General features: G+C 55.7%; 1 protein-coding gene across 4 annotated transcripts; it reads right to left on the reverse strand.

The window, feature by feature from the left end:
* Positions 1–175: 175 nt before the first annotated feature.
* Positions 176–25122, reverse strand: UBA1 (ubiquitin like modifier activating enzyme 1). 4 transcript variants are annotated; one of them, XM_038747930.1, is made up of 27 exons: positions 25009–25122; positions 9656–9766; positions 9218–9334; positions 8956–9014; positions 8605–8773; positions 8337–8471; positions 7203–7309; positions 6751–6841; positions 5927–6059; positions 5714–5811; positions 5405–5551; positions 5108–5284; positions 4751–4855; positions 4560–4640; positions 4311–4466; positions 4066–4231; positions 3782–3978; positions 3612–3676; positions 2392–2587; positions 2227–2301; positions 1908–2097; positions 1717–1805; positions 1536–1628; positions 1237–1428; positions 1028–1129; positions 582–682; positions 176–505 (listed from the first exon to the last, which is right to left on the reverse strand). In XM_038747930.1, the coding sequence occupies exons 3-27, from the start codon at positions 9332–9334 to the stop codon at positions 370–372; spliced, it is 3177 nt and encodes a 1058-aa protein (XP_038603858.1). In that variant the 5' UTR covers positions 9656–9766; positions 25009–25122; the 3' UTR covers positions 176–369. The 4 variants fall into 4 exon arrangements, with proteins under 4 accessions (XP_038603858.1, XP_038603857.1, XP_038603860.1 ...); XM_038747929.1 differs by lacking the exon at positions 25009–25122 and adding an exon at positions 13715–13845; XM_038747932.1 differs by lacking the exon at positions 9656–9766.
* Positions 25123–25293: the final 171 nt, after the last annotated feature.

Here is a 25293-nt window from a genome sequence, read left to right on the forward strand (position 1 = left end):
CTGGCTTTTCTTAGGGGCAAGGGGAAGGAGGCAGGGCCGCGGGCTCCCTCATAGCTGCCGCGGTGAGGCCTTGCCCTTCTCTCTCCCCTCGACCTAAAAGCGAGCCGCCTCCGCGACCGCCTTCCGACCCGAGGTGCCGGCGGGCCCCGGCTGCACACACACCCGAACGCGGGCGCTCCGGCCGTAATTCTTTATTTCTTCTTCGGTTTCCAAACAGTAGAAAGCCACCGCGTCCCCCCGGGGTGGGGGGGGGGGCCCTGCCCGCTGGCCCGGCCCTGGGGAGCGGCCCCACGCACGAGGGGGGAGGGGAGGAGAGCGGGGGGGTCAGTGAAGAGACACGGGTCGGGGGGATCCGGGGAGGGGGGGAGCTCAACGGATAGTGTAGCGCACGTAGGGCACCTCGACGTCTTCGCCGTTGTCGTCGTTGCAGCACAACTCCAACACCAGCGCCCGCACGTGTTTGCCCAGCTTCTTCTTGGAGACCTTGCTCACGATCTCCGTCATCCTGCGGGCGGTGGGGAGGAAGCTGCGGCCAACGGCGCCGGGGACCCCCAGCCTCCCGGCCCCTCTCCCCTACTCACGGTTGATCCAGCCTCTCCTTGAGCTTAGCAGCCGGCATGAAAAACGAGTAAAGCATGGAGACTCCCTGGGACAGCATGGTGATCTCCAGCTTGTGCTCATTCTGAGTGGGACGCACAGGAAGGGGAGAGAGAAAGGTCAAGGCGATGATGATGATGATGGCATCTATTAAGCGCTTACTATGTGCAAAGCACCGTTCTAAGCGCCGGGGAGGTTACAAGGTGATCGGGTCATCCCACGGGGGGGGCTCAACGGTCTTCATCCCCGTTTTCCAGTGGAGGTAACTGAGGCCCAGAGAAGTGAAGCGACTCGCCCAGAGTGACACAGCTGACAACGGGCGGAGCAGGGATTAGAACCCATGACCTCCCACTCCCAAACCCGGGCTCTTGCCACTGAGAAACGCCACTTCTCGAGCGAGGTGGCCGGACCCTGCCCCCCAACCCCTCACCTTGAAATAATCCAGGAACTGCTTGAGAGTCATCTCCTCCCCACCGGGTTGAAGCCCCTTCACCTCGAAGCGGTCCCACAGCGTCCACTCGTGCTCGTAGTACTGAAAAGCCGCCCGCGCGGACACACCGGTCAGCTCTTCTCCAGCCCCCGCCCCGTTGCCTCTCCCCTGCCCTCCGCCCCACCGGCCCCGGGGGGGGTCCGGGATACCTTGTGGCGAGGGGCGGCGATGGGCTCCGAGAAGCCAAAGAAGGGCAGGGCCAGGTTGAGGAAGCCGTTCTTGTAGGCTTCCAGCCGCCGGTGGCCCTGCACCACTTTGTACAGCTCCAGGCACACCAGCCCCACCACGGCTGCCGTCGTCGTGGCGATGGCCGGAATGATCTTCCCGGCGATCAGCTTGCTCTGCAAGGAACAGACGGCGCGATCCGCCGTGTGTGTCGGCGGCGGGGGGCTCGGGGGGCACAGAAGGGGCCGCCAAGAGACGGCGGAATAAAGGGACGCCCCCTCACCTTGTGCCGGTCGGCAGGAGGGATATCGTAGTTCTCGGCTCGCAGGTTGGACGCGGCCACGATGAAGTCCATGTGGAAGTTAGTGTCGTCGTCCTGCGAGAGGGCAGCGGCCGGCGGCTCCGTCGGTCCCGGGTCCCGTCCCCCTGAACACCACCCAGGGGCTCCCCCGTCCCCCCCGTACCTTCTCGAAGTCGATGGGAAACATCTTGAAGCCAGACAGCTTCTCCGGGCTGGGCAGCGTGGCCTTGAGCTCCTCCAGACGGCTGTCATCTGGGAGACGCGGCAAACGGGGGGGACGTCAGGGCCGCGGGGCGGGGGCGAGGGCCCACCCCTCACCCCCCGGCCGCGGGGACCGGACCCCGGAGTCCGCACCGACGGAGGCGTTGGCGTTCTGCAGCTCCTGGTCGGACACGTGGATCTTGACCCCGGACTTGGGGGTGAAGTCGGGGACGCGGACGGCCTGCAGCAGCCCCACCACGGCCGCCCGGTCCTGGGAGCCGGGCAGCCCGTACGTCTGCGCGAACAGGTTGGCGGCGGCCATGATGTAGTCCAAGTGCAGGGGCTGCGGGCACAGGAGACGGCGGTGACGGGGGAGGAGGAGGAGGAGGGTCGCCCGGAGGCACCCCCCCGCCCAAATCCCGCCCCACCCTGCGCCCGGGGGTCCGCTCCTGCCCGGTCACCGCACACTCACGTTGCTGGAGTCAAAGGTGAGCGGGTGGGGACAGCGCTTGGGTCCGGACCAGAAGGGAGCGCCTGAACTAGTCAGCTGCGAGGATGGAAGGAGTCGGGCTGGCATCCTCCCCGGCTCCGTGCCCCCCGCCCGGCCTCCCTCGCGGCTGCCCCGGCGCCCCAGTACCTGCTCCGGGGGGAAATTGTGGAGCAGCTGGCGGATGTTGTTGCTGTACTGGGCGTGCCAATGGTGACAGGCCCAAGCGACGCAGTCGGCCCAGCCACGGGGACGCTGGAGCACCAGGCTGCGTTGCACGGCCTCTAGCACTTCCAGGGGCTGGGTCCCCGCCAGCCGCAGCGTCCTCTCCACAAACTTGGGGTCTCTGGGGAACGAGCGAGAGAGCGAGAGAAAGAGAGAGAAAGAGGTCAGGAGCCCACTGTTGGGTAGGGACCGTCTCTAGATGTTGCCAGCTTGTACTTTCCAAGCGCTTAGTACAGTGTTCTGCACACAGTAAGCGCTCAATAAATACGATTGAATGAATGAATGAATGAATGAATGAATGAATGAACCGTGTATGGGGGGTGGGGGTGGAGGGTACTGCAGCTCAGAGGCTCTTCCCGAGAGAGCGAAAGAGAGGTCAGGAGCTCACTGTTGGGTAGGGACCATCTCTATATGTTGCCAACTTGTACTACCCAAGCACTTAGTACAGTGTTCTGCACACAGTAAGTGCTCAATAAATACGATTGAATGAATGAATGAATGAATGAATGAATGAATGAATGAATGAATGAATGAACCGCATATGCGGGGTAGGGGTGGAGGGTACTGCAGCTCAGAGGCAGGACTCCCGCTCTTCCCGGGAGCTTTCCGCATCTGCCCGACGGACGTGGCCCGGGCCCGCCGCGGCCAGTGAGACCCTGCGCCTCACCCTAAGGGGCTCGGCCCACAATGAGGGCTTAAACACCACAATCGTCACGCGACCTTCTGCCCTCCCACATTTTTCATCCGTTTACACAGTCCATCGGCTTCAACACGCTCGGGGGGCAGAACGGGGAGTGACGGGCACCTCAGAGAGCGTGCGATCTACTGGGAGGCAGGATGAAATCCGACAGCCATTGGCAACCGGGGCCTTATTAAAAGGGAAGGGAGGGGGGGCACAGTGAGAAAGCTGGAAGGGTCCAGCCGCTCCCTTGGGCTCAGGTGGGGGGAGCGGAGCCGATGGGCGGCGGTCACAGAGCCCCGCCGCCGCTGCGGAACTGACATCCCGGCTGCCTTCGCCAAGTCGATCGCAGCACGAGAGCGAGCAAAGGGTGGCAGGGTTGGCGCGACAGAGCCGGGTACGGGGTACCCGGCGCTCCGTCGTTCTCCGGAAGGACGGCGGAAACCGGCGGGGCGGGGACGCTCACGTGATATACTGGTTGACGTTCTCTGCCGGCTGCTTGAAGAGGCCTTCGAACTCATCTCGGGCCCACTGTCGGGGGAGAGTTGAGCTCAGCAACCGTCCTCCAGACGCTCCCCCCGCCGCTCTGGTCCTCGAGGGCCCGCCACCCCCCGCCACCCCCGTCTCCCCCTGTACCTGCAGCGTGTGCTCAATGGCGTTGGGAAAGTTCTTGAGGGTGCAGATGGGGATGGATTTTTCCGGGGGGTCCTGGCTGGAACTGTACGACTCGGTCAGGAAGGGGATCACCACCTGCACGTTGCCTTTGGTGCCCAGGGTACCCGACTCCAACAGCGGCTTCCGGTAGTACACGCAACGCCGATCCACGTACATGCCTGGGAGGCGGGGGTCCGGCTCAGGTCCGACTCGGACCCCCGGCACGGTCCCCGCCCCCCCAGGGGGGTCCCGCCCTCCGCACTCACGGGCATCCACGTTATCCAGCGCGTTGGCCACGCCATCCAGCCCCTGGAAGAAGTCGTCGTCGTACACCCGCTCCGTGTCGGGGCCCACCCGGTTCTGGTGACTGGTCACGTGGATCTGAGGATTCATCTGCCGCACGGCCGCCGCCGCCGTGTCCGACTTCATTTTCTGCGGGAGCCTTCCGAGGTCAGCCGGGCCGGCCCGCCCCTCCTCCCGGACCCCCGCCCCGCCGCCGCCCGCCGCTCACCGTGACGTCCCAGGGGCGGAAGAGAAATTGGCGGTTCAGGTTGGATTTCTCGATGGTGTCCATGTCGGTGACGGTGACGTCACCGCCCTCCCCGCAGCCCAGTCCTATCAGGGCGAAGTTCTTCAGCAGCTCGCAGCCGATGGCTCCCGCCCCGACCTGGGAAACGAGGCCGACGGGGAGTCAGTCGGCACCCGCGGGGCCGGGGGTAGACCGAGGGCACAGACGGCCGGCCGACGGTCGCTCACTCACCAAGAAGTACCTCTGCTTGCCCAGTTTCTCCTGGAGGTCAGACCCAAACACGGCCACCTGGCCGTCGTAGCGGTCGTTGCGCTGCAGGGCGGGGAGGAGCCCGTCAGATGGGAGGCCGAGTCCGGGGACACCCCCCCCGCACCGACACCTTCCGACGTAGCCCCCCGCCACCGCTGTCCCGGCAGTCTCACCGGGCGGCACTTCTCCTCCGTCAGGGCGTCCCCGGCCTCGGGCAGACACTCGAGAGCGTCGAAATAAAGCCACTGCATGATGGGCATGAACTTCCCCGAGCAGGCCTGCCAGGAGGGAGAGGGCACGGGCACAGGTTGGGAGAAGCCTGCCCGGGATCCGGGGAGGGAGGGATATAATAAAACGAGCCTGGATTTCGGGAAACCCAGGCCGCCTCCTCCCTCGCCACCTCGGAGAGCGGTGGCCCGCTGTCCGGCCCCGAGGGGTCGGCGGTTCAGTCGCCGGCCGGCCACCTTGAGGGAAGGGCTGCCGAGGCGCAAGGGGAGCAGAGGAAAGGGGGAGGAGGGGGCCCGTTTTACCTTCATGACCTCCTGGGCCGCCAGCCCCCCGATGAAGGCGTTGACGGGAGCCAGGTCTCCGGCGGCCATGTAGGCCAGCTGCCGCACCAAGTCCTCGCTCAGCGCCTCTTGCCGCACCGCGGGCGGGGCAGCCGCGTTGACCGTCCGAGCCAGGCCCACCACTTCTTCGGCGTCGGCCTGGAGGGAGGAGGGCGGTCAGTCTCGGCCGCCGCCGCTGCCGCCGTCTCCCCCTTCCCCGCGGCCCGTCCGCCCCTCCGCCCCTCCGCCCCCGGGCCCGGCCCGCCCCGCTCTCCGCACCCGGTGACGGGGCCGGGGGAGGCGGCCGTGCTGCTTGCGGAACTGATGGAGGGCCTGGAAGGCCACGTGCAACTGGGCTGGACGGGAGAACTTAGCAAAGTCCGTCATCACGAAGTCTGGTGCCGCCAGGGCGGCTGACAGGGATTTCTGGGAGGAGGAGGAGGAGGAGGAAGAAAGCGTGGTGTTAGGGGCTGGATGACAACCCCGTCTCACTCGGCCGCTCCCGCCCACCCACCCCTCGCCCTCCACGCCGGCTCCTCGCCCCGCCCCCGAGCACAGGTGACCCCAGCAGCCCCGACGAGGACTCACAAAGCTGATTTTCTTGGGCACTTTGACCTGGCTGACAATGCCCCCGCGGACGTAGTCCGAGAACTTGGTGGTGTCACAGATGCTGAAGGTGTAGGGCCCTGGAACGGGGGAGGAGGAGGAGGAGAGGGCGTCGCGACGCCGCTCTCCGAGCCCCCTCCCAAGCCCTTCCGTCCGCCGGTCGGGACCCAGGCCGCGCCCCCCGCCCCGGCTCACCCAAGACTTTGATCTCCACCGGCGGGCAACCGTTGAGCTCGCTCGTGCCCTGGACCTCCGTAAAAGACACGAAGTCTCCGCTCTCGAAGCCGTGCCGAGCCTCGTCCAAGCAAGTCACCACGCCCGGGTTGTCCTGGGCGCAAGGCGGAGGGAGAGGGCCCATTGGAGAAACAGCCCTCCATCCGGGGCTCCTGATACACCCCAGCTCACGGTCTAGGCTTCTGGCTGTCCCTCAACCTCTACTTTCCCATCTGCAGCCCCTTGCCGGGAACTCCCAGAGTGATCCTGACCCCATTCGTTCATTGTCGTATTTACTGAGCACTTGCTCTGTGCGGAGCACTGTACTAAACGCCTGGGAGAGTAATAATAATAATAATGGCATTTATTAAGCGCTTACTATGTGGAAAGTTCCCTTCAAGGCCCTGCTGAGAGCTCACCTCCTCCAGGAGGCCTTCCCAGACTGAGCCCCTTCCTTCCTCTCCCCCTCGTCCCCCTCTCCATCCCCCCCATCTTACCTCCTTCCCTTCCCCACAGCACCTGTATATATGTATATATGTTTGTACATATTTTTTACTCTATTTTATTTGTACATACCTATTCTATTTATTTTATTTTGTTAGTATGTTTGGTTTTGTTCTGTGTCTCCCCTTTTAGACTGTGAGCCCACTGTTGGGTAGGGACTGTCTCTATATGTTGCCAATTTGTACTTCCCAAGCGCTTAGTACAGTGCTCTGCACATAGTAAGCGCTCAATAAATACGATTGATGATGATGAAGATGACATCGCATCCCCCCCAGCCCCGGCCCTCCGGCCCCAAGCCTCACCTTGGTGATCATGGAGATCATGGCGCTGAGCGGCTGCTCGCCGTTGGAGTCTGTCAAGATCATCTCCTCCCCGAAGTCACAGAAAAGCTGGCTGTGCGTGGCGAGGAAGGGAGGGGCGGGTCAGGGGCGGTCCCTCCTTCCTCCACTCCGGCCCCCAACCATCCGCTCCTTTCTCCCGTCGCCCCCGGAGCCGGGCCGGCTACCGCGGCCTGCCTGGGCCCAGCCGGACCTTAGTGCCGAGTCACGGGCCGGGCCCGGGATGGGATGGGAGGGGATGGGATGGGATGGGATGGGAGGGGAGGGGATGGGATGGGATGGGAGGGGATGGGATGGGATGGGATGCCCGACCGTGCCCCCCCTCCGCCCACCAAGGGGCACTGCCAGGCGGGAAGACCCGGCAGCTGGCCGAGCCGGGTGTCAAACTCAAGCGCCCGGGCACCGGAGGGACTTACCCAAACAGTCCTCGGGTGTCAGCCACCACCAGCTTGATGCCCCGACTGTGACAGAAGTCGCCCACGCGCAGCTGCTCCTCCAGGGCGGAATTGGTGAGGACCACCACCTGGGACAGGGGGCCGGGGAATTAGCAACGAGGCCACGGTGAGGGGTCGTGGGGGAGGGGGGGGGGGTGGCGGACTGCTCCCGGGCCCGGGCTTTCCCCGCTCTTCCGGCGGGCGCTCTCGGTCCGGTGCCGGCGGGAAGGGAGGCGTAAGCGACGCGAGGGCTGGGACGTGGAAGGACTGGGTTAACGCCGGCGGGGGAGCTGGAAGGAAGCTGCCAACTTGCCACGAGAAGCCGCGTGGCTCAGTGGAGAGAGCCCGGGCTTTGGAGTCGGGGGTCATGGGTTCCAATCCCGGCTCTGCCGATTGTCAGCTGGGTGACTTTGGGCAAGTCACTTCACTTCTCTGTGCCTCAGTTCCCTCATTTGTAAAATGGGGATTAAGACTGTGAGCCCCCTGTGGGACAACCTGATCTCCTTGTAACCTCCCCAGCGCTTAGAACGGTGCTTTGCACATAGTAAGTGCTTAATAAATGCCATTACTATTATTATTATTAACCTGTACTTCCCAAGCGCTTAGTCCAGTGCTCTGCACACAGTAAGTGCTCAATAAATACGATTGAATGAATCATCATCAATCGTATTTATTGAGCGCTTACTGTGTGCAGAGCACTGGACTAAGCGCTTGGGAAGTACAAGTTAGCAACATATAGAGACAGTCCCTACCCAACAGTGGGCTCACAGTCTAAAAGGGGGAGACAGAGAACAAAACCAAACATACTAACAAAATAAAATAAATAGAATAGATATGTACAAGTAAAATAGAGTAATAAATATGTACAAACATATATACAGGTGCTGTGGGGAAGGGAAGGAGGTAAGATGGGGGGATGGAGAGGGGGACGAAGGGGAGAGGAAGGAAGGGGCTCAGTGTGGGAAGGCCTCCTGGAGGAGGTGAGCTCTCAGTAGGGCCTTGAATGAATGAAAGGGGCCGGGTCAGGGCGGTTCTGCTGGCAAACTGCTGAGGGTCTTAGGGAAAGGAGAGGGAGCGTCTGAAAGCTTCAAGGGCGCCGGGGAGAAGGTCCCGTACCTGGAAGCCGCTGAGGTACTCCTCGGTGAGGGGGCCCGTGTACGCGCTGACGGGGACGTAGGTGTTGAGCTCGGCCAGGCGCGGCTGGGACACCTCGGCTCGGTTCTTGCCCACGTCCTCCTCCCGCAGATAGAACTGGAGCAGGGGGGCGGAGAGATTACAGTGGCACGACGGGCCTGGTCTGCTGCAAGGTCCCCAGGGTCCTCGCCCCCCACCTCCCGCCGCCCGGGAGTCCCGTGGAGCCAGGGGGGAGAGACTGGTGACGTACCTGGGAAGAGAGGTCAGCCCACTGTGCCGCACCCTGGTCGTGCACAGTCACAGACTTGACCCCGCCAAGGATGATGTTCTTGGCGATCTCTACGCCCAGACCCCGCAGCCCGGACACCAGCACGCTGGACGTCTGCAGCCGCTTCATCGCCTCGTGTCCCAGCACGTACCTGGCGGGGGGGAGGCCCAGGAAAACGGGAGTCTGGAGGGGAGGGTCGGCACCCCAATCTTCTGGGGGGGAATACCCGGCAGAGCCGGGCGCTCCCCAGCCCCTGAACCCATTCCGCCCTTCCTCCCCTCGCCTTGAGCCAGACCCCCACCTCCTCTCCCCCCACCGGTCCCCAATCCTTACAGCTGCCGGGAATAGAGGCCCTCATCGATGTCGGCTTCGTTCCCGTTCTTCGCCATTCCCTGCGGACAGAGGGGTGGGGCGGGCCGAGAAGTGGGTGTGCGGGGTACGCGGGTCCCCTTCCCCCAACACCCGGGCACATCTGGAGGGGGAGGGCGACCAGGGACCCAGATCAGGTCTCCGGGTCCTGCCGCCACCCAGGCAGACGCTGCCAAGAACAAGCCCACCCTGGGAGGAAGAAGGGGCGGGGGGGGGGGTCCCTCACGTTGGCAGGCGCCGGAGGCACGTCAGAAGGTACGGCGTTGACGGAGGAGCAGTTAGAACCTGGCTTAGGGTCAGCCCCGGACACGCGACGCTTCTTGGACAGCGGCGAGCTGGACATCTGGGAGAAGGAAGGGGCGGTTCAGACCCGGGTTTCCCCACTCCGACCCCGGAGAGACCCCACCCCACCCCCGGTGCCCTCGGTGAGCTTGGATTCTGGGGTCCGTGACGCCCGGGAATACTCCGGGAGAGGGTGGTGGGGTGGAGGAGGGTCCGGTGGGAGTCGGAGGGAGGGAAGAGAGCTGTGTTCCAGCCTCAGGGATCGTGGGGAGGTCGGGCAGGTGCGGCTCGGCCCTGAGTCAGGACGAGTGAATCACTCCCTCCTCCCCTCCCAGGCCCGGCTAGTCTGACATCACCGCCGGGAGCCCGGCCCAGCCCTGACCTGGCCAGTCGGCAACACCGTGGCAGAGCCAGCGTCCGGCCCTCTGGATACGGACGGCGGGCGGGCGGGCGGACGGACGCGACTGCTCCAACGGCCAGGCCGGGGAACTCCCTGTGGGAAAGGCCGCCCTAAGCCCTGGCCGGAGGGGCCACGGAGCCGCTTCCCCGAGCCCAACAGCCTCCTGCCTCTCCTCCGACCTCAGGCCGGCCCTCTGGGTCCCCGACGGCGGCGACGACGACGAGAAATCCCGAGCCCCTTTCCCGCAGAGGCGGCCGCCCCGCCCAGTCGGCCGGAACGCGTAACATGAAACTGGCCTCGGCCGGCTTGGCCGCTTCGGTTTGGCTCTCCAGAGGGCAATCTGGGCACGCGCGCGCACGCGCGTGTGTACCCGTCTGTCTGTCTGCTGCAGCAAACCCTGCGGCCCCACCACCCTCCCTGACCCGGGGAGCGGGAGCAGCCAGTCTTTCCCCTCAGCTCCTCCTCGGGGAGGAGGAAGACAGATTTACGGGCCGAAAGCCCCAGGACCAGAACGTAACCAAGCCTAGCACTGAGCTCTCGGGAGGAAGGAGGGGGCACCGAGGGCGGCGTGACGGGCCGAGCAGGGCAGGGCAGGGCAGGGCAGGGCTGCCATTTCCCTTCCCGAGAAGTGGGATGTGCCAGCGCCGTGCACCTCCCCATCCACCGAGGGAGCGAGACTGCAGCTGAAAAATTCCGCCACCACCCACTGGCGCCAGGAACTCCCGGACGGAGGACGGCTCCGTCTTAAAGCCCGGGCGCCTTCCCGTGCGGTCATCTAGGAGCACCAAAGGACGCCGGAGGGAAAACTTTCCGGTTCCAACGGCAGCAGGCGGACGGGACCCTGGAGATTACATTTCCTCTCCTACGGCTCTGGGAAAGGGGCGTCGCTCACGGTGCCCTTCGGGACCCGCTGCTGCGCCCGCCCCTCGCGCCGGCTTCGGTCCCGGTTCTGGTCAAACTACTCTCTTGCCAACCCATCTTGGGTCTCGCCCATCCTTCTCCCGTTCCGACCCTCCTCCTCCGGGTCAGGGCAAGAATGCAGGGACGGGAGGAGGAGAGGTGAAAAGAAGGGGGAGAAAGGCCTCTCGAGACACCCCAGAGCCAAGCCTCCTGGAGTCAGGGGGCATTCGGTTCCCTCCCGTCTACATAGCCGTGCTACGGGAAGGCCCGGTCCCAGGCCTCGCTAAACAATCATCTCACAGCCTCCCACCTGCCCGTCCAAAAGGCCCCAGAAAATCCCCCCAAATGGCCCAGAAAATCCCCCCGGCCCCCATCCCCACCCCAGAGCTCCCTGCCTTAGGGGCCGGGAGGAAAGGAATTCTAAGGGATGAGCGGAGAAGCAGCGCGGCTCAGTGGGAAGAGCCCGGGCTTGGGAGTCGGAGGTCACGGGTTCTAATCCCGGCTCCACCACTTGTCAGCTGGGGGGCTCTGGGCAAATCACTTGGCTTCTCTGGGCCTCGGTTCCCTCATTTGCAAAATGGGGATGAAGGCGGTGAGCCCCACGTGGGACAACCTTGATAATAATAATAATAATGATGGCATTTATTAAGCACTTACTATGTGCAAAACGCTGTTCTAAGTGCTGTGGAGGTTACAAGGTGATCAGGTTGTCCCACAGGGGGCTCCCAGTCTTAATCCCCATTTTACAGATGAGGTAACTGAGGCCCAGAGAAGTGAAGTGACTTGCCCAAAGTCACACAGCTGACATGGCGGAGCCGGGATTTGAACCCATGACCTCTGACTCCAAAGCTCATGCTCTTTCCACTGAGCCACATTGATGACCTTGTATCCCCACCCCACTCCCGCGCTCAGAACGGCGCTTGGCACGGAGTAAGCGCTTTAACAAATAACAACCGCCTAACAAATACCAACTATGTTGCCAACTTGTACTTCCAAAGCGCTTAGTCCAGTGCTCTGCACACAGTAAGCGCTCAATAAATACGATTGAATGAATGAATGAATGAACGCTGTTATTATGAGCAAAGGAAGGTGAGCCGCTAGGCCGGGCAGGGCACCCCAACGCCGCCTCACGGGGTCTCCGGTCCCCTTTCTGATAATAATGGCATTTATTAAGCGCTTACTATGTGCCAAGCACCGTTCTAAGGGCTGGGGAGGTTCCACGGTGATCAGGTTGTCCCACGGTGGGGGGGGGCCCCCGGTCTTCATCCCCATTTTCCAAATGAGGGAACTGAGGCCCAGAGGAGTGAAGTGACTTGCCCAAAGTCACTCGGCTTTCTACTGTCGGTGGCCGCGGGCTACAGGGGCAGGTCCGGGGGTGTCTCCCGGCCCTAGGGGAATATACTGGACCGCCCCACCAGCCTCTTCTGGTCACGTAAACAACGGCCCGGCTCCCGCGGGGGGCTCGGGACGGAAAGCGGGGCCCCTGGGGCCCACCGGGTCCCTCGGGGCCGGTTTTCCGCCTGCTTGGCTCCCTCCGGGGCAGGTAGAGAAGCAGCGTGGCTCAGTGGAAAGAGCCGGGCTTGGGAGTCGGAGGTCATGGGTTCGAATCCTGCCCTGCCACATGACTGCTGTGTGACCTTGGGCAAGTCGCGTCACTTCTCTGGGCCGCAGTTCCCTCACCTGTAAAATGGGGGTGAAGGCCGGGAGCCCCACGTGGGACCACTTGATCACCTCGTATCCCCCCCCTCCATTTATTCGATCGTATTTATTGAGCGCTTACTGTGTGCACAGTGCTTGGGAAGTACAAGTTCGCAACACAGCCAAAGCGCTTGGAACGGTGCTTTGCACATCATCATCATAATAATGGCATTGATTAAGCGCTTACTATGTGCCAAGCCCTGTTCTGAGCGCTGGGGAGGTTCCAAGGGGACTAGGTGGTCGCACGGAGGGGGGCTCCCGGGCTTCATCTTCACCTCGTATCCCTCCCAGTGCTTAGAACAGTGCTTTGCACATAGTAAGCGCTTGATAAATGTCATCATTATTATTATTCACCCCCATTTTCCAAATGAGGGAACTGCGGCCCAGAGCAGTGAATTCTATATCAATCAATCAATCGTATTTATTGAGCGCTGACTGTGTGCAGAGCACTGGACTATGCGCTTGGGAAGTCCAAGCTGGCAACATATAGCGACAATCAATCAATCAATCAATTGTATTTACTTAGCGCTTACTATGTGCAGAGCACTGCACTAAGCGCTTGGGAAGTCCAAGCTGGCAACATCTAGGGACAGTCAATCAATCAATAGTATTTATCGAGCGCTTACTGTGTGCAGAGCACTGTACTAAGCGCTTGGGAAGTCCAAGCTGGCAACATCTAGGGACAGTCAATCAATCAATAGTATTTATCGAGCGCTTACTGTGTGCAGAGCACTGTACTAAGCGCTTGGGAAGTCCAAGCTGGCAACATCTAGAGACAGTCAATCAATCAATCAATCGTATTTATTGAGCGCTTACTGCGTGCAGAGCATTGTACTAAGCGCTTGGGAAGTCCAAGCTGGCAACATCTAGAGACAGTCAATCAATCAATCGTATTTATTGAGCGCTTACTGCGTGCAGAGCACTGTACTACGCCCTTGGGAAGTCCAAGCTGGCAACATCTAGAGACAGTCAATCAATCAATCGTATTTACCGAGCGCTTACTGTGTGCACAGCACTGGACTAAGCGCTTGGGAAGTCCAAGTCCCTACCCAACAGTGGGCTCACAGTCTGGAAGGGGGAGATGGTGCCAACTTGTCCTTCCCAAGCGCTTAGGCCCGTGCTCCGCGCACGGCCAGCGCTCAATCAAGACGATTGATCGATTTTAGACTGTGAGCCCAACGTTGGGTAGGGACCGTCTCTCGATGTTGCCAATCTGTCCTTCCCAAGCGCTTAGTCCAGTGCTCTGCACATAGTAAGCGCTCAGTAAATATGATTGATGATTGGATTAACGTAGTAAGAGCTTCACCGTGATTGATCGATTGATTGGATTAACATGGTAAGAGCTTCGCCGTTGCCATTTCTCCTTCTTCTGGGGGCCGGCCCCTTTGTCCCCGGAGGAGGAGGAGGATGGGGATGGGGAGGGGATGGGGCTGGGTTGGTTACCAATGGCGGTTGTCCAGACGGTCCCCGGTGAGCAGGGTGTCCCGGGCCGGTCCGCGGTCCTGGCGGGGTCCTCCGGGGTCCGGCCCCGGTGAGGGTCCGCCGAGCCGCCGTCCGCTCGGCCGGGGCCCGGGCACAAGATGGCGACGGGCGCGGCGCGGCGCGGCCCGGAACAAAACCCCCAAGGCCCGGCCCGGCCCGGCTCGGCCCGGCCCCCGGGAACGCCCCCCGACACAACCGGAAAACCGGAAGGCCCGCCCCCTCCGCCAACCGCTCGCTCGCTCGCTCGCTCGCTCACTCAGCACAAGAAGAATGGCATTTCTTAAGCGCTTACTATCATCATCATCATCATCATCAGTCGTATTTATTGGGCGCTTACTATGTGCAGAGCACTGTACTAGGCGCTTGGGAAGCACAAATTGGCAACATATAGAGACTGCAAACCATTGTTCAATCCATACTTCACCGTGCTGCCCGGATTGTTTTTGTCCAGAAACGCTCTGGGCATGTCACTCCCCTCCTCAAAAATCTCCAGTGGCTCCCAATCAACCTGCGCATCAGGCAGAAACTCCTCCTCCTGGGCTTCCAGGCTGTCCATCCATCCATCCCCTGGCCCCCTCCTCCCTCCCCTCCCTTCTGTCCTTCTCCAGCCCAGCCCGCACCCTCCGCTCCTCTGCCGCTCATCTCCTCACCGGGCCTCGTTCTCACCTGTCAATCAATCAATCAATCGTATATATTGAGCGCTGTCCCGCCGTCGACCCCCGGCCCACGTCCTCCCCCTGGCCCGGAATGCCCCCAATCCCTCTGCCCACCCGCCGAGCTCGCTCTCTTCCTCCCTTCAAGGCCCTGCTGAGAGCTCCCCTCCTCCAGAAGGCCTGCCCACACTGAGCCCCCTCCTTCCTCTCCCCCTCCTCACCTCCTTCCCTTCCCCACAGCACCTGTATATATGTTTGTACATATATATTACTCTATTTATTTACTTATTTTACTCGTACATATCTATTCTATTTATTTTATTTTGTTAGTATGTTTGGTTTTGGTCTCCGTCTCCCCCTTTTAGACTGTGAGCCCACTGTTGGGTAGGGACTGTCCCTAGATGTTGCCAACTTGTACTTCCCAAAGCGCTTAGTCCAGTGCTCTGCACACAGTCAGCGCTCAATAAATACGATTGATTGATTGATTGATTACAAGGTGATCAGGTTGTCCCATGTGAGGCTCACAATCTTCATCCCCCTTCTAGACTTCTTAAGCGCTTACTATGTGCCAAGCACTGTCCTAAGCGCTGGGGAATTTACAAGGTGATCAAGTTGTCCCATGGGGGGCTCCCACTCTTCATCCCCCTTCTAGATTTCTTAAGCGCTTACTATGTGCCAAGCACCATCCTAAGCACTGGGGAGGATACAGGGTGATCAAGTTGTCCCATGTGGGGCTCACAATCTTCATCCCCCTTTTACTATGTGCAAAGCACTGTTCTAAGCGCTGGGGAATTTACAAGGTGATCAAGTTGTCCCATGGGGGGCTCACACTCTTCATCTCCCTTCTAGATTTCTTAAGCGCTTACTATGTGCCAAGCACCATCCTAAGCACTGGGAAGGATACAGGGTGATCAAGTTGTCCCATGTGGGGCTCACAATCTTCATCCCCCTTTTACTATGTGCCAAGCACTGTTCTAAGCGCTGGGGAGGATACAAGGTGATCAGGTTGTCCCATGGGGGGCTCACAGTCTTCATCCCCCTTCTAGATTTAAGCGCTTACTATGTGCCAAGCACTGTTCTAAGCGCTGGGGAGGATACAAGGTGATCAAATTGCCCCATGTGGGGCTCACAATCTCCATCCCCCCTCTAGATTTGTTAAGCGTTTACTATGTGCCAAGCACTGTTTTAAGCGCTGGGGAGGATACAAGGTGATCAACTTGTCCCATGGGGGGCTCACACTCTTCATCCCCCTTCTAGATTTGTTAAGCGCTTACTATGTGCCAAGCACTGTTCTAAGCGCTAGGGAGGATACAAGCTGATCAAGTTGTCCCATGGAGAGCTCACAATCTTCATCCCCCTTCTAGATTTGTTAAGCGCTTACTATGTGCCAAGCACTGTTCTAAGCACTGGGGAGGATACAAGGTGATCAAGTTGTCCCATGTGAGGCTCACAATCTTAATCCCCCTTCTAGGCCTGCTGTTGGGTAGACACCGTCCCTGTATGTTGCCAACTTGGACTTCCCAAGCGCTTAGTCCGTGCTCTGCACACAGTCAGCGCTCAATAAATATGATTGAATGAATCCCCATTTTCCAGAGGAGGGAACTGAGGCCCAGAGAAGTGAAGTGACTCGCCCAGTCACCCAGCTGACAAGCGGCGGGGCCAGGATTTGAACCCATGGCCTCTGATTCCAAAGCCCGGGCTCTTCATTCATTCAATCGTATTTATTGAGCGCTGACTGTGTGCAGAGCACTGGACTAAGCGCTTGGGAAGGACAAGTTGGCAACATCTAGAGACGGTCCCTACCCAACAGCGGGCTCACAGTCTAGAAGGGGGAGACGGGCAACAAAACAAAACATACTAACAAAATAAAATAAATAGAATAAATATGGACAAATAAAATAAATAGAGTAATAAATACATCCAAACATATATACATAGATAAAGGTGCTGTGGGGAGGGGAAGGAGGTAAGGTGGGGGGGATGGGGAGGGAGAGAGGAAGGAGGGGGCTCAGTGTGGGAAGGCCTCCTGGAGGAGGTGAGCTCTCAGGAGGGCTTTGAAGGGAGGAAGAGAGCGAGCTTGGCGGATGTGCGGATTCATTCACTCCATCGGATTGACTGAATGCTGACTGTGCGCACAGCACTGGACTAAGCGCTTTGGAAGGACAAGTCGGCAACACCTAGAGACGGTCCCTACCCAACAACGGGCTCACAGTCCAGAAGAGCGCTTACTGTGTGCAGAGCACTGGACTAAGCGCTTGGGAAGCACAAGTCGGCAACACCTAGAGACGGTCCCTACCCCACAAGTGGCTCGCAGTCTAGAAGAGCACTTACTGTGTGCAGAGCACTGTACTAAGCGCTTGGGAAGGACAAGTCGGCAACATCAGGAGACGGTCCCTACCCATTCATTCAATCGTATTTATTGAGCATTTACTGTGTGCAGAGCACTGTACTAAGCACTTGGGAAGCACAAGTCGGCAACCTAAAGAGACGGTCCCTACCCCACAACGGGCTCCCAGTTGACAAGAGCACTTACTGTTTGCAGAGCACTGTACTAAACGTTTGGGAAGCACAAGTCGGCAACCTAAAGAGACGGTCCCTACTCAACAACAGGCTCCCAGTCGAGAAGAGCGCTTACTGTGTACAAAGCACTGTACTAAGCGCTTGGGAAGCACAAGTCAGCAATCTAGAGAGATGGTCCCTACCCAACAACGGGCTCTCAGTCTAGAAGAGCGCTTACTGTGCGCAGAGCACTGTACTAAGCACTTGGGAAGCACAAGTCAGCAATCTAGAGAGACGGTCCCTAACCAACAACGGGCTCTCAGTCTAGAACAGCGCTTACTGTGTGCAGAGCAATGTACTAAGCGCTTGAGAAGGACAAGTCGGCAACATCAAGAGATGGTCCCTACCCATTCATTCAATCGTATTTATTGAGCACTTACTGTGTGCAGAGCACTGTACTAAGCGCTTGGGAAGCACAAGTCAGCAATCTAGAGAGACGGTCCCTACCCAACAACGGGCTCTCAGTCTAGAAGAGCGCTTACTGTGTGCAAAGCACTGTACTAAGCACTTGGGAAGCACAAGTCAGCAATCTAGAGAGACGGTCCCTAACCAACAACGGGCTCTCAGTCTAGAAGAGCGCTTACTGTGTGCAGAGCAATGTACTAAGCACTTGAGAAGGACAAGTCGGCAACATCAAGAGATGGTCCCTACCCATTCATTCAATCGTATTTATTGAGCGCTTACTGTGTGCAGAGCACTGGACTAAGCGCTTGGGAAGTCCGAGTCGGCAACATAGAGAGACGGTCCCTACCCCACAGCGGGCTCACAGTCTAGATACATAATAAGCACCTACGAAATATTATGATGATTATTCATTCATTCAATCGTATTTATTGAGTGCTTACTGTGTGCAGAGCACTGTAGTAAGCGCTTGGAAAGTAAAAGTTGGCAACATCTAGAGACGGTCCCTACCCCACAGCGGGCTCACAGGCTAGAAGACCACCCCGGCCCGGCCCTGCTCCAGACCCCCGGGCCCGCTGTTGGGTCGGGCCCGGCTCTCTCTCTCTCTTGCCCAATTCTGCTTTCCAAGCGCTCAGTCCAGTGCTCCGCCCACCGTCGGTGCTCAATAATAATAATAATAAATAAATAATGATGGCATTCATTAAGCACTTACTACGTGCAAAGCACTGTTCTGAGCGCTGTGGGGGGGGATACAAGGTGATCAGGTTGTCCTATGTGGGGCTCACAGTCTTAATCCCCATTTTACAGATGAGGAAACAGGCTCAGAGAATCAATCAATCAATCGTATTTATTGAGCGCTTACTGTGTGCAGAGCACTGTACTAAGCGCTTGGGAAGGACAAGTTGGCAGCATATAGAGACAGTCCCTACCCAACAGTGGGCTCACAGTCTAGAAGGGGGAGACAGAGAACAAAACCAAACATACTAACAAAATAAAATAGACTAGATAAGTACAAGTAAAATAGAGTAATAAATATGTACAAACATATATACAAATATACATGTGCTGTGGGGAAGGGAAGGAGGTAAGACGGGGGGGGATGGAGAGGGGAACGAGGGGGCTCAGTCTGGGAAGCGAGACAGAAACTCTATCCTTTGGGAGATTCATTCATTCATTCAATTGTATTTATTGAGCGCTGACTGTGTGCAGAGCACTGTACTAAGCGCTTGGGAAGTCCAAGTTGGCAACATAGAGAGACGGTCTCTACCCAACAACAGGCTCACAGTCTAGAAGGGGGAGATGACTTCCTGCCGCTCTCTTCCCCAGCTCCTGGGGCTCGGATTCCGGCTTGCTATGTCATGGACAGGCTGAACCCCACCAAGGCAGCATCATTAATAGACCCTTAAAAACCAGGATTTCCTTGGGTGAAACCCAGGTGAACGAAGAAACTGAGGCAGGAAGGGACCCGGGGCTGGGGCCAGACCTTTTCTCCTTCCTGCACTTTAGTTAGGTCACCATCCCTTCCCTTTCCCTGGCAATGGTTCTTTGAAATCATCCCAACTTGTACTTCCCAAGCGCTTAGTACAGTGTTCTGCACACAGTAAGCGCTCAATAAATAATGACTGATTGATTGAAAATGCTAAAAAGTAGTAGCGCGGTGGCCTTAGAAACAGTACAGTACCAGCGTGGCTCAGAGGAAAGAGCCCGAGCTTGGGAGCCAGAGGTCATGGGTTCAAACGCGGGCTCCGCCACTTGTCAGCTGGGTGACTTTGGGCAAGTCACTTCATTCATTCATTCATTCATTCAGTCGTATTTATTAAGCGCTTACTGTGTGCAGAGCACTGGACTAAGCGCTTGGGAAGTCCAAGTTGGCAACATCTAGAGACGGTCCTTACCCAACAGCGGGCTCACAGTCTAGAAGGGGGAGACAGACAACAAAACAAAACATATTAAAGTAAAATAAATAGAATAAATATAAATACATAACTTCACTTCTCTGGGCCTCAGTTACCTCATCTGGAAAATGGGGATTAAGGCTGCGAGCCCCCCGTGGGACAACCTGATCACCTTGTAACCTCCCCAGTGCTTAGAACAGTGCTTGGCACGTAGTAAGCGCTTAATAAATGCCATTATTATTATTATTACTGTAGTCAAATCCTGAGAAAACAAACTTCATCTGGAATTACTCCAGCCTGAGCTGAAGCACACAAGTCCTCTCCCTCCTCCCTTCCCCTCCCCCTGGCCTCCAGTGAAACCAGTTGGGATAGAAGCAGACCACCCCGAGTCCAGTTGCGAGTCTGGTAACCGAAAGGCAAATTCAGGGAGTCCCGGCAACATTCCAGCCTCATAATAATAATAATAATAATAATAATGGTGGTATTTGTTAAGCACTTACTATGTGCAAAGCACTGTTCTAGGCGCTGGGGAGGTTACAAGGTGATCAGGTTGTCCCACAGGGGGCTCACAGTCAACCCCATTTTACAGATGAGGGAACTGAGGCCCAGAGAAGTGAAGAGACTTGCCCAAAGTCACACAGCTGACAGTTGGCGGAGCCGGGATTTGAACCCGTGACCTCTGACTCCAAAGCCTGGGCTCTTTCCACTAAGCCACGCTGCTTCATCCTCCCTCTCGTCTGCCCCGGGGGTCCCAGTAACGATCCAGTCTCATCCAGTCTCGGAGAAGCAGTGTGGCTCAGTGGAAAGAGCCTGGGCTTTGGAGTCAGAGGCCATGGGTTCAAATCCCGACTCTGCCAATTGTCAGCTGGGTGACTCTGGGCAAGTCACTTCACTTCTCTGGGCCTCATCTGTAAAATGGGGGTGAGGACTGTGAGCCCCCCGTAGGACAACCTGATCAACTTGTAACCTCCCCAGTGCTTAGAACAGTGCTTTGCACATAGTAAACGCTTAATAAATGCCATTATTATTATTATTATTATCTTCTCTCTACTCTGACCTAGGGAGTGGGGGGAGAAAGAGAGGGAGGGAGCTATTGTAGCAACAGACTAGAGATGCTGAACTCCTCAAATTGCAACACTCCCCCACCTCACCTTATTCCTTTTGGGACCCCCAAACTAAGAAATAATAAAGTATGGTATTTAAGTGCTTACTATATGCTATACACTTTTCTAAGCGCTGAGGTAGTTACAAGGTAAGCAGGTTGCCCCAAGTGGGGCTCACAGTCTTCCACCCCATTTTCCCCCTCGTCCCCCTCTCCATCCCCCTCATCTTACCTCCTTCCCTTCCCCACAGCACCTGTATATATGTATATCTGTTTGTACATATTTATTACTCTATTTATTTATTTATTTTACTTGTACATACCTATTCTATTTATTTTATTCTGTTAGCATGTTTGGTTTTGTTCTACGTCTCCCCCTTTCAGACTGTGAGCCCACTGTTGGGTAGGGACTGTCTCTAGATGTTGCCAGCTTGTACTTCCCAAGCGCTTAGTACAGCGCTCTGCACACAGTAAGCGCTCAATACGATTGATTGATTCTTACCTATCACCCCATCTTACCTCCTTCCCTTCCCCACAGCACCTGTATATGTTTGTACATATTTATTACTCTATTTATTTATTTATTTTACTTGTACATATCTATTCTGTATATTTTATTTTGTTAGTATGTTTGGTTTTGTTCTCCGTCTCCCCCTTCTAGACTGTGAGCCCACTGTTGGGTAGGGACTGTCTCTATATGTGGCCAACTTGTACTTCCCAAGCGCTTAGTACAGTGCTCTGCACACAGTAAGCGCTCAATAAATACGATTGATTGATTCTTACCTCTCTATCCCCATCTTACCTCCTTCCCTTCCCCAAAGCACCTGTATATGTTTGTACATATTTATTACTCTATTTATTTATTTATTTTACTTGTACATACCTATTCTGTTTATTTTATTTTGTTAGTATGTTTGGTTTTGTTCTCCATCTCCCCCTTATAGACTGTGAGCCCACTGTTGGGTAGGGCCTGTCTCTCTATGTTGCCAACTTGTACTTCCCAAGCGCTTAGTCCAGTGCTCTGCACACAGTAAGCGCTCAATAAATACGATTGATTGATTCTTACCTCTCTATCCCCCCCATCTTACCTCCTTCCCTTCCCCACAGCACCTGTATATGTGTATATCTGTTTGTACATATTTATTACTCTATTTATTTCACTTGTACATATCTATTCTATTTATTTTATTTTGTTAGTATGTTTGGTTTTGTTCTCTGTCTCCCCCTTTCAGACTGTGAGCCCACTGTTGGGTCGGGACTGTCTCTCTATGTCGCCAACTTGAACTTCCCAAGTGCTTAGTACAGTGCTCTGCACACAGTAAGAGCTCAATAAATACGATTGATTGATTCTTACCTCTCTATCCCCCCCCATCTTACCTCCTTCCCTTCCCCACAGCACCTGTATATATGCTTGTACATATTTATTATGCTACTTATTTATTTATTTTACTTGTACATATCTATTCTATTTATTTTATTTTGTTAGTATGTTTGGTTTTGTTCTCCGTCTCCCCCTTTCAGACTGTGAGCCCACTGTTGGGTAGGGACTGTCTCTATATGTTGCCAACTTGGACTTCCCAAGCGCTTAGTCCAGTGCTCTGCACACAGTCAGCGCTCAATAAATACGACTGATTGATTCTTACCTCTCTACCCCCCCCATCTTACCTCCTTCCCTTCCGCACAGCACCTGTATATATCTATATATGTTTGTACATATTTATTACTCTATTTATTTTACTTGTACATATCTATTCTGTTTATTTTATTTAGTTAGTATGTTTGGTTTTGTTCGCCGTCTCCCCCTTTTAGACTGTGAGCCCACTGTTGGGTAGGGACTGTCTCTAGATATGGCCAACTTGGACTTCCCAAGCGCTTAGTACAGTGACTGTCTCTATATGTTGCCAATTTGTCCTTCCCAAGCGCTTAGTACAGTGCTCTGCACATAGTAAGCGCTCAATAAATACGATTGATGATGATGATCACCAATCGTATTTACTGAGTGCTTACTGTACTTGTATCATCATCATCAATCGTATTTATTGAGCGCTTACTATGTGCAGAGCACTGTACTGTACTTTATTGAGCGCTTAGACTTTAGACTGTGAGCCCACTGTTGGGTAGGGACTGTCTCTATGTATTGCCAATTTGTACTTCCCAAGCGCTTAGTACAGTGCTCTGCACATAGTAAGCGCTCAATAAATACGACTGATGATGATGATCATCAATCGCATTTACTGAGCGCTTGCTGTACTTGTACAGTACTGTACTTGTACCATCTTCATCAATCGTATTTATTGAGCGCTTACTATGTGCAGAGCACTGTACTGTACTTTATTGAGCGCTTAGACTTTAGACTGTGAGCCCACTGTTGGGTAGGGACTGTCTCTATGTATTGCCAATTTGTCCTTCCCAAGCGCTTAGTACAGTGCTCTGCACATAGTAAGCGCTCACTAAATACGATTGATGATGATGATCATCAATCGTATTTACTGAGCGCTTGCTGTACTTGTACAGTACTGTACTTGTACTTGTATCATCATCATCAATCGTATTTATTGAGCGCTTACTATGTGCAGAGCACTGTACTGTACTTTATTGAGCGCTTAGACTTTAGACTGTGAGCCCACTGTTGGGTAGGGACTGTCTCTATGTATTGCCAATTTGTACTTCCCAAGCGCTTAGTACAGTGCTCTGCACATAGTAAGCGCTCATTAAATACGATTGATGATGATGATCATCAATCATATTTATTGAGCGCTTGCTGTACTTGTACAGTACTGTACTTGTATCATCATCATCAATTGTATTTATTGAGCGCTTACTATGTGCAGAGCACTGTACTGTACTTTATTGAGCGCTTAGACTTTAGACTGTGAGCCCACTGTTGGGTAGGGACTGTCTCTATGTATTGCCAATTTGTACTTCCCAAGCGCTTAGTACAGTGCTCTGCACATAGTGAGCGCTCAGTAAATACGATTGATGATGATGATCATCAATCGCATTTACTGAGCGCTTGCTGTACTTGTACAGTACTGTACTTGTACCATCATCATCAATCGCATTTATTGAGCGCTTACTATGTGCAGAGCACTGGACTGTACTTTATTGAGCGCTTAGACTTTAGACTGTGAGCCCACTGTTGGGCAGGGGCTGTCTCTATGTATTGCCAATTTGTACTTCCCAAGCGCTTAGTACAGTGCTCTGCACATAGTAAGCGCTCAGTAAATACGACTGATGATGATGATCATCAATCGCATTTACTGAGCGCTTGCTGTACTTGTACAGTACTGTACTTGTATCATCATCATCAATCGTATTTATTGAGCGCTTACTATGTGCAGAGCACTGGACTGTACTTTATTGAGCGCTTAGCCTTTAGACTGTGAGCCCACTGTTGGGCAGGGACTGTCTCTATGTATTGCCAATTTGTACTTCCCAAGCGCTTAGTACAGTGCTCTGCACATAGTAAGCGCTCAATAAATACGACTGATGATGATGATCATCAATCGTATTTATTGAGCGCTTACTGTACTTGTACAGTACTGTACTTGTACTTGTATCATCATCATCAATTGTATTTATTGAGCGCTTACTATGTGCAGAGCACTGTACTGTACTTTATTGAGCGCTTAGACTTTAGACTGTGAGCCCACTGTTGGGTAGGGACTGTCTCTATGTATTGCCAATTTGTACTTCCCAAGCGCTTAGTACAGTGCTCTGCACGTAGTAAGCGCTCAATAAATACGATTGATGATGATGATCATCAATCGCATTTACTGAGCGCTTACTGTACTTGTACAGTACTGTACTTGTACCATCATCATCAATCGTATTTATTGAGCGCTTACTACGTGCAGAGCACTGGACTGTACTTTATTGAGCGCTTAGACTTTAGACTGTGAGCCCACTGTTGGGTAGGGACTGTCTCTATGTATTGCCAATTTGTACTTCCCAAGCGCTTAGTACAGTGCTCTGCACATAGTAAGCGCTCAGTAAATACGATTGATGATGATGATCAATCGTATTTATTGAGCGCTTACTGTACTTGTACAGTACTGTACTTGTACCATCATCATCAATCGTATTTATTGAGCGCTTACTATGTGCAGAGCACTGGACTGTACTTTATTGAGCGCTTAGACTTTAGACTGTGAGCCCACTGTTGGGTAGGGACTGTCTCTATGTATTGCCAATTTGGACTTCCCAAGCGCTTAGTACAGTGCTCTGCACATAGTAAGCGCTCACTAAATACGATTGATGATGATGATCATCAATCGTATTTACTGAGCGCTTACTGTACTTGTATCATCAATCGTATTTATTGAGCGCTTACTATGTGCAGAGCACTGGACTGTACTTTATTGAGCGCTTACAGTAAGCGCTCAATAAATACGATTGATTGATTGATTGATTGGGGCAAGTCACATCTCTGGGCCTCAGTTCCCTCCTCTGGAAAAGGGGGATGAAGAGTGGGAGAGCCCATCATGGGACCACCTGATCACCTTGCATTTTCCCCAGCGCTCAGAACAGTGCTTGGCACGGCGTAGGCGCTTAGTAAATAACGGAATCATGCTGATGATCCCGGTGGTGGGGGGGGTCCCCGATGGGGAGCCCCAAAATGGCCTCGGAAAGGGGGGCCCTCACCCCCTCCGCCGGGTCGGTGCCACCGAGGCCTCCTCCTGATCCCCCGGGAGCGTCTCAGCAGTAGCCGCCGCTGTCGTAGACGCCGTCGTCGTCGTCGTCACCGCTGAGGAGATTTCGACCGCGCGCGAGGCCTGCGGGCCTAACCACCCAACCCGAGGTGGGAGGGGCCGAGGGTGGGACCGGACCGAACCATCTCCGATCCGCGGGGGGGGGACGCGGGAAAACAGACCGCACTTCCGCCGCCTGCCCCGAAACACCCGCTCCTTCTGCCCCTCTGACCCATTT

This window comes from Tachyglossus aculeatus, chromosome 6 (assembly GCF_015852505.1).
Source record: "Tachyglossus aculeatus isolate mTacAcu1 chromosome 6, mTacAcu1.pri, whole genome shotgun sequence".
NCBI lineage: Eukaryota > Metazoa > Chordata > Mammalia > Monotremata > Tachyglossidae > Tachyglossus > Tachyglossus aculeatus.